The sequence below is a fragment of the Esox lucius genome, chromosome 20 (genome assembly GCF_011004845.1).
Source record: "Esox lucius isolate fEsoLuc1 chromosome 20, fEsoLuc1.pri, whole genome shotgun sequence".
NCBI lineage: Eukaryota > Metazoa > Chordata > Actinopteri > Esociformes > Esocidae > Esox > Esox lucius.
The window spans coordinates 19,166,712-19,180,724 of NC_047588.1; the positions used below are offsets into that span (position 1 = coordinate 19,166,712).

Below are 14,013 nucleotides of genomic sequence, written 5' to 3' on the forward strand. Positions count from 1 at the left end.
GAGAATCTTGAGTATGCAATGTTTTAACACATTTTTGGTTACTACATAATTCCATTAAATAGTTGATGTCTTCACTATTTGGTCAGAAACATGCAGAGCAGCTTCTCACTGGAGGTCATTTTGTAGGGCTCTGTTTTCTACAACGTGGAAAACAGTAAAAATAAACAAGTACCCTTGAATGAGTAGGTGGGTCCAAAATTTCGACGGGTACTGCATGACTTCATTACTGGGCATTAAGCTGGGTATCTGTAAAAGCACTTGGTGACAACGGCTGATGTAGAAAGGGCTTAATAAAATACAATCAATGGCTTGATTTGAAGCATAAAAAAACACCCCCAGTACAAAAGGTTTATTGGTCAGAAGACATTTTACTCTTGGCCATACATATATGGAGGCAGATGGAAAAGCAGCATTAAAACAATCAGTAAGGACATTTGTCTTACTAATTTGTCTCATGGATAAAATAGTCACTATACAATATTCTTTTTTATACAAGGAGAGGCCTATTAAATCAATATAAATATAGAGGGAGAAAGAAAATTGACCATTAACACTGTGATACAAGAGAAAAAAGACAGATAAAAGATAAGACATGATAGAGGGAGAGATATTACTCTTATTTGTCTCTCTCGCTTAAATACAGAAGACTGGGATAGACTGTCAAATTTTCTTATGTACTGCTCAGCCTCTGTTCACTTATGATATATCTTTAAACAAACAAATCCATTCGGAGCCTTTTTTGCATGTATTTTCCCGCTACCCTCATAAACATGGGACTTCTTGTCCATCTCTTGGATTGGTCTTCTTATTGGAGTGAATACATTCTCAACTGTCTAGTGCCCGTGTGACCTCAGTGTTTCTGTGGCCCTCTGTTAGGTTCTGTTGCGGCCCCTGCCTCCTGGCTGCGTAAGGGGTTTGGGAGCTGAGAGGATGTGGGTTTGCAGGTCCACTCTCTGCTGTAATATCCCAGTTAGGAGGAACTCAGCAGTGAGAATAGGGAGAGAAGCAGAGAGAGCAGGAGCACAGAGAGACCAGTCCTGCCCACACGATATCACCACAGTGTGTGGCTTCTCAGAAGAAGGCATCTTGGGCAGGAAACGAGCTCCGCTACAGGTGATGATGTCTTTCATCTGGGCTGGTTCTGGTAGTACTGACCTGGTCACATGGACGTGATAACCCTACGGAGAGAACAGGTGAATGTGAGGAGACCTCTGGTCTATGGGGGGTAGAGAGAGGTGGCCCCTGGTCTATGGGGGGTAGAGAGAGGTGGCCCCTGGTCTATGGGGGGTAGAGAGAGGTGGCCCCTGGTCTATGGGGGGTAGAGAGAGGTGGCCCCTGGTCTATGGGGGGTAGAGAGAGGTGGCCCCTGGTCTATGGGGGGTAGAGAGAGGTGGCCCCTGGTCTATGGGGGGTAGAGAGAGGTGGCCCCTGGTCTATGGGTGGGGAGGGAGGTGATGCCTGGTCTATGGGGGATAGAGAGAGGTGGCCCCTGGTCTATGGGTGGGGAAGGAGGTGATGCCTGGTCTATGGGGGGTAGAGAGAGGTGGCCCCTGGTCTATGGGTGGGGAGGGAGGGAGGTGATGCCTGGTCTATGGGGGGTAGAGAGATGTGGCCCCTGGTCTACGGGTGGGGAGGGAGGACACCTCAGGTGCATGCACAGGACATAATTCAAACAGACATGCATGAATGGGACTGATGACGTATGCAAATACCTGTAGTAGTTGCTGTGTGCTGGCGATTCTCAGGGATTCCTCCAGGGAGAAGCTGAACTTATTCTCCTGATCTCTGTCCTTCACCAGGAAGCGGTCAGTAGACAGGAAACAGCCAGCCTTACCGCTCTGTGGGTTAGCATTATTACAGTAATTACCCTCTCAGCACCACCGCCTACAACACAAACCCCATTATGTGGTTCATTCTGTCACAATCTCTAACAATCAACCATCTTCTCTTCCTGGTGTGGGGGCGGGGGCATACCTTATCCAGCCAATCAGTGGTGACGATGGGCACCCCGCGGGCCACAGCACACAGGAACTTGACAGTACGCCGAACTCTGTCAGTCACCAGGTGGGTCATGTCAGCCACGCCCTTGGCCAAGCTGCCTCCCAGACGACACACCACCTTCTCCCCCTCCTCATCCACCACTCCTGTGAACAACACCTGGAAATGGAAGGGGGGGGGGCAGGTTTCAACATTCATGAGACTTAACAACACTTTAGTGATATTCAATTACTGACCAAATGCCATATATGGAAGTGAAGTGTGGGGTCCTTTAACCAATCAATTCTGAGAAACATCAGAAGAAAACGTGCATGCTGTATTCTGCTAAATAATTCTTAGAACACAGAGGAAAACCCCCAAAATAAAACATGGTAGAATTCTGCCAATATTAATTATACATAAACAACAAATATAAAAGCCATTACATGTTATAAGCACCTAAAAATAAGCAACCCTCAGTTCCCAGACTCAGACAATCTGGCCCAAACCAATTATAACTGAACAAAAAGAAAATATTGGGGGAAAACGTAAACTCCAATGTTATTTGGCTCTGAACAGGCCATACACAGTGGCTGACTATCTTGACTGAGAAAACTGAAAGAAATTGAGAATGTACCGACTCAACGAGCATAACCTGGCCACAGTGAGTAATGTTACCTCTGCTCCCTGGCAAATGAGGAAACAGAGCAGCATTTCCACTGTGAAAATTACCAAGAGCTAAGAGAAGCTTCCTTTCACAAAATAACCAGTCACAAAATAATCAATAAGAGGAGGGGGAAAAAATCTAACATATATTAGATGAAAAAACTAAATCTGTATATTCAGTCAAATAGAGGAAATGGTATAAGTATAAATATTGACTGTCTGCCATTGATCAGACTTATCAGTTATTTCATGCATACTTTGGAAATAAGTACACCATACAAAAAAATTAAGGGAACATGTAATCATCACAGTATAACACCAGGACAGTTATTAAACTTCAGGGATATCAATCTGTCCAGTTAGGAAGCATAAGCGATTGTAAATCAGTGTCACCTGTTTTGGTGCAAATGAAAGTGACAACAGGTGCATTGGAGAGGCAAAAGTAAGACAACGCCGAAAAAGGGAATGATTTTGCAGGTGGTGGTCACAGACAATTGCCCTCTCCTTATGCTTCCTGACTGATTCTTCTCTAATTTTGTGTCCTTGTAAATACTGTGTCTAGTGTCCTTGTAAATACTGGTTACATAAGGTGGTACCTGCAGCCCATTCAGGTTGCACAGGTAGTCCAGCTCCTCCACGATAGCACATCCATATGTGCTGTCGCAAGAAGGTTTGCTCCCAATATAGTATCAAGAGCATGGAGGAGATACCAGGAGACGGGCCGTTACACAAGGAGAGCTGGACATGGCCGTAGTAGGGAATCAACCCAGCAGCAGGACTGTTATCTGCTTCTTTGTACAAGGAGGAACAGGAGGAGCACTGCCAGAGCCCTACAAAATGACCTCCAGTGAGAAGCTGCTCTGCATGTTTCTGACCAAAGTGTCAGAAACAGACTCCATGAGGGTGGCATGAGGGCCCAACATCCTCTAGTGGGACCTGTGCTCACAGCCCAGCACCATGCAGCTAGATTGGCATTCACCAGAGAACACCAGAATTGGCAGGCCTGCCATTGTCCCCCATCCTCTTCATAGATGATAGCAGGTTCACATTGAGCATGTGACAGACATGAAAGTGCCTGGTGATGCATAGTAAACGTTATGCTGCCTGCATCCAGCATGACTGGTTTGGCGGTGGTTCAGTGATGGTTTGGGGAGGCATATACTTGGAGGGTCACACAGACCTCCACATGCTAGCCAACGGTCCCCTGACTGCTGTCATACCAGGATGAAATCCTCAGACCCATCGTCAGACCTTACGCTGGTGCAGTGGGCCGTGGGTTCCTCCTGGTGCAGGACAAGGCCCGGCCTCATGTGTCCAGACTGTGTAGGCTGTTCCTGGGTGACGAAGGCATTGATGCCACTGACTGGCCCTCATGTTCCCCAGACCTGAATCCAGTTGAGAACCTCTGGGACGTTATGTATCGGTTCATCCGACGCCACCATGTAGCGCCAGACTGTCCAGGAGCTCACTGATGCCCTGAAGCAGGTCTGGGAGGAGACCCAGGACACCATCCTCCGTCTCATCAGGAGCATGCCCAGACGTTGTCGGGAGGGCGTACAGGCACATCAGTTCGTCACACGCAAGCAGAGTCTGTATGTCAACCAAGTGCAGCAACGAACTCCATGTTTAAAATAATAATTATTATTATAATAAACTGTGTATCCAATAACCCATAAACCGGTGTAAATTATGTTATATCAGACAGATATAATGCTGGTTTTCCATTTGAAATAAATATATATTGTAGACTGATATATGTTTACCTTACTAAATCACACGTTCTGCGAGGTGACTATTGGGGATGCGTACATCGCAATGCCGATGCTGAAACGATATATCGTGCAGCCCTAGTTTCCGTGATGAAATTAATGCAAGTTGGAACAGCCTGTGATTTCAATTGTTTACTTAGATTTTCAGTTGGAGTTGGAGTCCAGCCCTCAATCGGTTGGTGATTTTGGTTTCCATTGACTATTGTTACATCACTTTGTTCTCAACAAATTACACAATGTACAGTAAAGATTTTGATCTTAAATATATTTTGTTCATCGTGATCTGATGTGTGATTTAAGTGTTCATTTTGAGCAATGTACTTTAACTTTCCAATGACAATGAAGTCTATAGAATTTAACTGTCTAGACACACATACACGCCTGGTCACCAGATATGTAATGCGTTAGTGCATAGACACATTTGTGCACAGTCATTAGCTTACCTTATAGGTGTTGCAGAGGGCCCTAGTCCCCATTGTCCCAGGAGAGAGGGAGGACAGGGGGGAGGGCAAGGAGGAGCGAGGGGTCTTGGCTACAGTAGACATGTCAACTGAGGAGCTCCTCTTGCCTTTGCCCTTACCTGTAGGGCTCTGTGGAGAGACAGAATATCAGTCAGACAGACACTAATGGTGCATAGGAACTAACAGGCCTCAACATACAAACACTTCATTCATTATTAGGGCAGGCGATGCAGAGGCTTGATACTCATATTCCTCAGACTTGGTTATGTCAAAACACTTTAATGGCTGAGAAAACAAAGAGCGACAGAGAGGGAGAGACAAAGAGAGTGAGAAAGAGTTGGACAGAGACAGAGAGAGGAATCAATAATGATGTTAATTGTCTATTAGAGGGAAAACACAGGTAAGAGCCTCCAAATAAGTGGACAGTGGGAGGACAGTCAGAGGACAGAGAGAGGAGTGAGAGGAGAGGATTGTCTCTGAGAAGGAACTAGAAGGAGAACTTAAACAAGTTGCCTGGCTGACCTGCTCTAGGTCCATGGGACTAGGGGCCACATTCTCAGTCAGGGCTTCCTTCCTTATCCGAGTTAGTGACTGCCTGCCTGGGGCTTTCTTCTGCACAGTATCAGCCTCTGCAGTTTTCTCCCTCCCTCCTTCCAGACTCGTCTCCTCCACTGCCGACCCTTTCCTCTGGGCAGTGGAGGCTCTGCCCCTCTTCACCAGAGGGGATGCAGGTTTCTCCATGTCCTTCGTCTCCTCTGCTGTCCCACGTCTTGCTCCCCTCTGAACATCAGCTTTGACCCGAGGAACTTTAAATCCACTCTGGACGTCCTCCTCCTCTTCCAGCTCCCTCTTCTTCCTCCGACCATCTGATTTAGATGTCTCTCCTTCATCGGGGTGCACAGCGGTGGGTCCAGGAGGGGTGTCTGTCTTGCCTCTTCGGCCCCTACCTCTCCCTCCACTAGCAGGGTCCTCCGTTATCTGGGCTGGAAACTTTTCTTCCTCTGCTACTATAGGGTCTGACTTCCTGGATTTAGCTGTTCTCCTACGCCCTCTAGTGGTATCTCCAGCCTCCTTCTGCTCCATCTCAGGGCCTGGAGCTGGGTCCTCCACTTTCTGACTTCTGTCTTGCGTAGCCTTGGAGCCTGCCGGCTGCTCGCTAGGAGGGTCCGTCTCAGCCTTCCTCCCTCTTCCCCCCGTCTCAGTCTTCCTCCCTCTTCCCCCCGTCTCAGTCTTCCTCCCCCTTCCTCCCGTCTCAGTCTTCCTCCCCCTTCCTCCCGTCTCAGTCTTCCTCCCCCTGCTCTGGGAGTTCACACTAGCCACACTCGTGGTGGAGACATCAGATTTGAGGGAGCTGGTGGAACTGGAGCGGGAGCGCGTTCTCCAGGCAACCCCTTCCTTACTGGAGAGAACGTCCTGCACCGTGACCTCCACGACAGCAGAAGGCGCCACTGCTGGCCCCACCGCCATCCTCCTGGCGCTGCTCCGGGTGGGGGTGTCACTGACTATCTCTGAGAGGCTGGAGACGATGGTTTTCCTCCCCCCTCTGTCTCGCTCCCTAACGCTGGTCCCCTGGGTCCCCACACTGGATGTGGCTCTTTCAGAGTTAGAGTGAGTTCTGTTAGAGTGAGTTCTGGCTGTATTGGCTAGGGCTGGTTTGGAGTCACGGCATGGAATGTCCTGGTCACAGTTTGGTTTTATGTTGGTAGGATGTGCACTGACTCTCCTGGAGGACGCTCGGCGCCCTTTCATGGTTTCGGGTTCATTTTTTGCTTCTTCTTTTTCCCCCCGTTTGTGTTCTTTCTCACTTTCTTGCGTTGCTTTATCTTCCATCTGTTCCATCTTCAGTCTCTTAGACACTGCAATTTCACCTCCCTGCTTCTTTCTGTTCTTTTTCTCACACTCTAGTTTGTCTTTCATTTCTCTTTCCTTGATTTCCCAGTCTAACTGCTCTTTATCCTTCTTTTCCTTCCTTTCTTCATCCAGTCTCTCCTTCTCTTCTCTTTCACAAATCTCCCTCTCTATTCTTTCTTTCTCTTCTCTCTCCATTGTCTCTTTCTCAAGTCTTTTGGCTCTCTTGCACTCCACTTGTTCTTTTCGCTCTGTTCTTTCTCGCTTCATTCTGTCTTGTTTCTCCCTGTCTTTTTCAAGTCTCACTATTTCCTCCTGTTTCTTTTTCTCCTCCATCCTTTCGGTTTCTTCTTTTTCCACACTTTCCCGCTCATCTTCAAGCTGCTTCTCCTTCTGGACCCTCTCATTTCGGTTTGTGTCCTCCTCCACTTTCATCTGTGTCACACTCTTTCCTCTTCCTCTCCTCCCCTGCTCAACCACTTCTGTCTCCTCTTCATCCTGCTCTTTCTCCTCAGGCAACACTTTCTGTCTCCTCCCCCCTCTCAGTGACATCATAGCCTTCCCTTTCCCTCTTGTCTGTCTTTTAGGAGACTCAGAGCTCTCATCTACTCCTTGTACTCTGATGTCACCGCTGTTCACAGTCTCGGCACATCTCTTCTCTTTGGTGTCCTTCTTTTCATCATCATCATCATCATCATCATGAGCGGTAAATATGGGCTGGGTTTCAGCAGTGGAGATGTGAGAGCAGGTGTGGATCTCTTCCACTCCCCCACTCTGGGATCTTCTGGGTTCTTCATCATCATCATCATCATCATCATGAGCGGTAAATATGGGCTGGGTTTCAGCAGTGGAGATGGGCTGGGTTTCAGCAGTGGAGATGTGAGAGCAGGTGTGGATCTCTTCCACTCCCCCACTCTGGGATCTTCTGGGTTCTTCATCATCATCATCATGATCATCATCATCATCATCATCATCATGACCGGTAAATATGGGCTGGGTTTCAGCAGTGGAGATGTGAGAGCTGGTGTGGATCTCTTCCACTCTCCCACTCTGGGACATTCTGGGTTCTTCATCATCATCATCATGAGCGGTAAATATGGGCTGGGTTTCAGCAGTGGAGATGTGAGAGCTGGTGTGGATCTCTTCCACTCTCCCACTCCGGGACCTTCTGGGATCTTCTTCGTCAACATCATCATCATCAGCGGTAAACACGGGCAGGGTTTCAGCAGTGTAGAGATAGGAGCTAACAGCCTGGGTGTCCCGCTTTTCTACGCTGTATTGCTGGGACTGTCCTCTTCTAGTCGAGTACGCTTTGGTTTCCTCCTCTTCCTCTTCAGGATCAGTCTCCTGAACCATCTCCAGAGTTTGAGCTGTGGTAACGAATTGATCGGTCAGCACCACATCTGCCCGGGTCTCCTGCTCCCTCGTTCTCCCTCTCCTCAATGGAGTTGATGGCTTTGCTCCAACCAAATCTTCTCTCTCATACTCCTCCTCTTCCTCATTGGCAGACATGCGCATGGTTTCAGCTGTAGCAACGCAGAACTTAGTGGGGAAATCCAAGGGCTGTGTCTCCTCCTCCTCCGTGTCATTGCATGGCTGGTTAGCATAAGCTTGCGTGGCCTCCAGGGCAAAGTCCTCCCGCCTGTCCCCCCCACACGCTGCAGACCTTCGGCCAGGGCCAGACCCCTCGCTGCCCCCTTCAGATCCATATTCCAGTGTTGCCTCTAGGTCAGAATCCCCATCTGCGAGGCTAGCAGCCTGGGTACTCTCTGTGGCCCACAGCCTGGATGACTGAGCGGGCACCCGAGCCACAGCTCCATAGTCCTGGGTGGCCTCCAGCTCCCCTTCCGGAGGGCTTTCTGTGGCTTGGTCCTGAGCCTGGGTCTGGAGGTGGCTGCTGTCCGACAGACCCAGATGGAAGGGCTGAGTGGCCTCAAGGGTGGGGTCCATACTGCCCTGATGCTCCTGGCCTCGGCCCTCCAACACGAACGACTGGGTCTCAGCCACCACAATGTCCTCGTCCTTTGGGCTGTCGGACGCAGAGGGGGATGACTGGAAGGTAAGGCTGGGCCTCGACACAGGAGGGAGAGCAGGCCCTGAGGAGAGAACAGACAAGTCAGGCAGGTTTATATTACCCACACTGTGATGGACACAGCATTAGAATAATGGGCCACCCAGGAGACCCAATCACAGCCTCTGTTGAAAATGTTTTATCTTAAACTATATAAACGCTCAGGTAATCAGTACCCTGAACAAAAGATCTGGAAGCATAAAGTCTCTGGGTCCCAAATGGCAACCGAAAGGGACCAGGTCAGATGTTGTGTACCATTTAGGGGAAACGTTGGCATTTTGGACACATATAAACCTTGACTTACGCCTGAAGGGGTCTAAGAGACTGGAGAAGTCCTGAGTGTCCATCACCTCTTGTGCCGATGATGCCAAAGGGGTGGAGCACTTCTGTTGAGAGCTGGGTAAAGCTGCCCCCTTCCCGGTCCAGCCCATTTCCCCTGGTCCACCCTCATCCTCATCCTCCTCCACATCTGTGTCACTGTCCATCCTGAAGTCAGTGGGGTGGCTGAGACCGGACTCTGGGACCAGCTCTGCTTCAGGACCCAACCTCTCATCCTCCACATCAGTGTCAGCATCAGAGTCCTGAGACCGCAGAGATGCTGCCTTGGCAAGAGTTCTGGTGGACGTTGTCGCGGCTAATGGAGGAGGGGTGGCGTCCTCCTCTGGTTCCGTCTCACTGTCAGACCTGATCTCCAGCGCAGCAGCAGCTCCTACAGTGGATTGTGGATTAAGAAGCGCTGCTGTTTTACTGCTGGCTGGGGAGAAAGGCTCGTCTTCTTCTGTATCAGAGCCTAGAAGTACATCCTGGTGAACAGCCTTGGCTGTCCTGATTCCACTAGAAACCGATTCCGGAGGGTTTGTGTCTTCTTCTACGTCAGTGTCACTGTCCAGGCTGAGTTCCACTGGCTGCACCACAGACGCGCCTGGATTCTGACCCCGGTTAGACACAGGGGACACCAACACGGTAGCAGCATCAGCGCCGGCGTCACCATCCCGGTGCGGACCTGCCGGCTGCACGGCTGGCACCCCGCCTACTGGTCTCCTGTCCAGATCGGCGCCAGACAACATTAGGTTAGAGTCCCGCCCTGCAGTGGCCCCTTCCTCGGCGTCAGGGTGGCTCTCCGTGTGGAGCAGGCCAGGCTCCGGGCGGGTTGTGGCGGGGGCCTCCACGCGGGTTGTGGCGGGGGCCTCCACGCGGGTTACAGGTGCAGACAGCCCTCCCTCCTCATCTCCCTCAACGTCCGTGTCACTATCTATGCTGAGCGCGGGCCTGCTCTCTGTGGGACAGGCGGGTTCTGATGTAGACCCGCCAACTCTATCAGCCGGACCCACCTGGTCTGCTACCTTTCTAGAAACATCCTGCGCTCCTGTTCTGACTGTCACCGTTTCTTTCTCTCCTGGGGACCCTTTGTCTTCCCTCGCCTCTTCTTCTTCTTCTTCACTGTCTTCCCAGATCATCGGCGCTCTTCGTTTCCTGGTCTGCTGCCTGTCATCCACCTCTGTGTCCTCCTCACTGACAGTCACTTGTTTACTGGGTGTGTCTTTAGCAGAGCGGGGAGTGATGGGGCTCTCGTCCTCACTGAGATGTTAGGAAAGACCACAGAATACACATCACAATCGTATCATATATATTCAGTATAAAATTTTCAACAGTTTGGGATTCAGTGACGATGTTAGAAAACTGAAGTGGGCATTCAGGGATCTTTACCTCTCTGGAATTACTTTGCTTGTTGGACTCAGGAATTCTGAACAGGTGGGACTGGACAAATGCGAGTCAGAATTAGACACTAAGGGAGACAGAGGAGAAAAGAGGATACATTAGAGGGATTTAGAACATAGAGAACGGCTGGATCAGAGCCCCATGAACTGTTGAGAATACAGCAAATGTCATCACCTTAAATAACCAACATCATTCACCAAATAACATACTTTTGTCTCGCCGTACATCTCGTTCTCCGTCAGAGTCGGACTCAGAATCAGCAACCAAAATCTTTTCAGACTGTGTGGGGGTTTGTTCAAATGACAGGGGCTTGGTCCTGGATGTAGTTTTAGCCTCTCCGCCCAGCTCTGTTGATGATGGAGTCTCCAGCTGTCCAATGACTCCACCCTGAGTCTGTCTCACGGCGGTGCCAGTCTCTCGCCCCAGACCACGTCTCCTTGGGCTGGGGCTTTCTAGGAGCTCCGGCTCGGTCCCCATTAACCTACGAGAGTCTCTGATAGTCAGGCTCCTAACATCCTCCTGTCCTGCGCTCTTGTCTACAGTGACATACTGGCAGGGGATGTCAGCCAGTACCAGAACGTCTCCCTCAGTCAGAGCATAGCGGACGTGAGGGGTCAATTTGGTCCGGCCCTTCCTCGACCCATTCATGCTCCCGAGGTCCCACACCAAAGCCTCCATCTCAACGCCGACAATTTTGCAAGGCCGGCGGTTGCCGCGGAACACAGAGATTGAGATGACTGCATGCCGTTTGGATACAGATGGGGCCAGGAGTGTCAGGGAACAGCAGTCTGGGTCACGACCCATCACATTCTCTCCACGGTAGAGAAGCAGCTCTGTGAAAAGGGAGGAGGGGGTTCAATAAAATACTGTTATATGTAGCAAATACAAACATGTCATAAACCAAAACAAGACTTCAAACACGTATTGTTTAAAACATTTAAAAATGCATGCAACACAACAATAGAAAACATGATCTGGACATATCTGAAAAGGTTTGCGAGTAAAAAGTCTTGCAAATTCACAACAATGGTCTATTTACCAGTCTCTGGGATGTGCTCATTTTTCAACACCATGAGTTTGGCAAGTGGCTGTCCTTCCCTATCTTTTCTTCTCCCTCCATTTTCCTCCTCTTCCTCCAAAATCGAATCACCAATCAGCTGTGTTGCCTCCATTCAATCTAAAGTGAATCAGAGGGAGAGAAAACATTACAGGAGAGAAAGTCAGCCAGCTAAACTAGCAGAGCGGTACTGAAAAAAAAAACAGACCTTAGTCTGTAATTGAAATCACTGCATGGGCTCAGGAACACCTCCGAAAACACTTGTCTGTGGTCAAAACAATATATAAACAAGATCCAGAAACGCTGTTCATTTATGAAGTAGAAAACTGTCCTATGGTCTAACGAATCAAAATGTGAAATTATTTTTGGGAATCATGGATGACAAATACACCGGGCTAAAGAGGAGAAGGACCATTCAGATTATCAGCGCACAGTTCAAAAGCCAGCATCTGTGATGGTATGGGGATGCATTAGTGCACATGGAATGAACAACTTGCACATCTGTGAAGGCACCATTAATGCTGAACAATATATATAGGTTTTGGAGCAAGATATGCTGCCATCCAGAATACATATTTTTCAGGGAAGGCCTGGCTTATTTCAGCAAGACAATGCCAAACCACAATCTACACGTATTACAACAGCATGGCTCTGTAGTAAGAATCTGGGTGCTAAACTGGCCTGCCTGCAGTCCAGACCTATGACCCATCGAAAACATTTGGGACATTATGAAACATTATTGACCCCCCTCCCCCCCCCACCACACCCAATATACAATACAAACCTACGCCATTGTACAGTGATAAACATGACCCTGGCCCAACATTTCTGAAACGTGTTGCTGGCATCAAATTCAAAATGTATTTTTCCAAAAACAATATTTTTAACATTATATATGTTGTATTTGTACTATTTTCTATTCAATATTGGGATTAATGATATGCACATCATTGTATTCTGTTTTTATTTGCATTTTACACAGCGTCCCAACTTTTTGGGAAACGGGGTTGTATCTCTTTGGCTCAAAACAATGGCTATTTCACTTCCGGAACCTCACTTTCCAAGTCTACAGCAATTCAGTCCACAACGCAGAAAAGTGAAGTACAGTAGCAGTTAAGCAAATCCAGTCCACATTTGGGACATGCTCGTGCACAACATTAGGGCAACGAAGCCAAAGGTTGTTTCTATAAGGGATCCCAAAACACCGGTTTAATAAAACATACTCCTGACATTTTTTTTCAACTACACATTCAATTTGTTTACATTAAGTCATTTTTATGGGTTACAATAGATTTATTTTCGGATATTCTTGCTTTTTACAACAAAAGCTACACTTACCTCGCAACTCTTACCCAAATACGAAGAAGAAGAGCTTTGTGTATATCCGGTAGAAAATCTGCCCGCCTTTGGTGGGTGTGTTCATGAGATTATTGGCCGGGTATTATTGGTCAGTTTGCATTGGTTTTGTCTTCTAGGTGAAAAGAACCGGCCTCATTATAACGAAGGATTTGATTGGACGTGAAAATTGTGTTAAAATATTTCTCTTACTTAAATTAATAGGCGAGTGTTACATGCGATTGATACCAACTGAAAGGCTTCTCTTTTTGGGGGAGAATGTTAGTTAATGCAGATAGTTCGGAATTAGGTGTCTTCTGCATCAGTAGTGCAACCACAGATAATAGAACATTATGCTTTGTATCTATGAGTGCAACGGTAATTTCACCTTCCTTTGTTCATTTTATGATCATTTAGTTTTTTCATGCAATGCTCAATATATTCATTTTTATGTATTACAAATCATGCATGCATGAGAAAGCTGTGAACGAATCACCTTTTTTTTAACGATTTCCTAAATTACTTATATAGTAATAAATCATCTGTTATATAGCAATAAAATGCCTATATTACCAGCATACCAGATTAAGGGCTGTGTCCAAGCAATTATATTTGCTATACAGTATACATAAAATGTCTGCATGCCTTAAAACTTTAAATATTGTAATTTTAGGAAACAATGCTCAAGTACGCGGGGTACATGGACATTATACCAAGCTAAGAGCTGTTATTAGGCAGGACACAGCAGAGCACGTTGCCATGGTGTGTTGGCAAACACAAACCGATGGCCGTAAAAGGTGATGTAATGTCACACACTTGGTATACAGTCTCATATATTGGCAGGGTATGTTCAAATTAGTATTTCAACCACCTGGTTCATAAAACACATTTATTAGCGAGCTGGTTCAAATTTTGAATGCTGATTGGCTTATTTACATACACTTAAAGAAGTTTGGATAAAGTGCCCTAGCAGGGAAGACTGGATTGAGTTGGAGCTGCCTTCCCATAGGCATTGGACAGCTAAGAGACCAGAAGTGGCCAAACCAAGAACTTGGGTAAGAATGTAGAGTTTGTGCATTTCTAGAAGTTAAGGAGGGTCAGTTCACCTTG

The 14,013-nt window shown here is 47.8% G+C and overlaps 1 protein-coding gene across 4 annotated transcripts; it reads right to left on the bottom strand.

Moving 5' to 3' along the window:
* Window positions 1-334: 334 nt before the first annotated feature.
* On the bottom strand, window positions 335-12,992 carry mdc1 (mediator of DNA damage checkpoint 1). 4 transcript variants are annotated; one of them, XM_034288793.1, is made up of 11 exons: window positions 12,907-12,992; window positions 11,551-11,688; window positions 10,721-11,344; window positions 10,500-10,578; window positions 9,097-10,370; window positions 7,809-8,817; window positions 5,396-7,676; window positions 4,856-5,002; window positions 1,975-2,157; window positions 1,713-1,838; window positions 335-1,178 (listed from the first exon to the last, which is right to left on the bottom strand). In XM_034288793.1, exons 2-11 carry the CDS (start codon window positions 11,681-11,683, stop codon window positions 873-875), a joined length of 6,162 nt encoding a protein of 2,053 aa, XP_034144684.1. In that variant the 5' UTR covers window positions 11,684-11,688; window positions 12,907-12,992; the 3' UTR covers window positions 335-872. The 4 variants fall into 4 exon arrangements, with proteins under 4 accessions (XP_034144684.1, XP_034144685.1, XP_034144683.1 ...); XM_034288794.1 differs by having other exon boundaries at window positions 5,396-7,422; window positions 7,675-8,817; XM_034288792.1 differs by having other exon boundaries at window positions 5,396-7,424; window positions 7,515-8,817.
* Window positions 12,993-14,013: the final 1,021 nt, after the last annotated feature.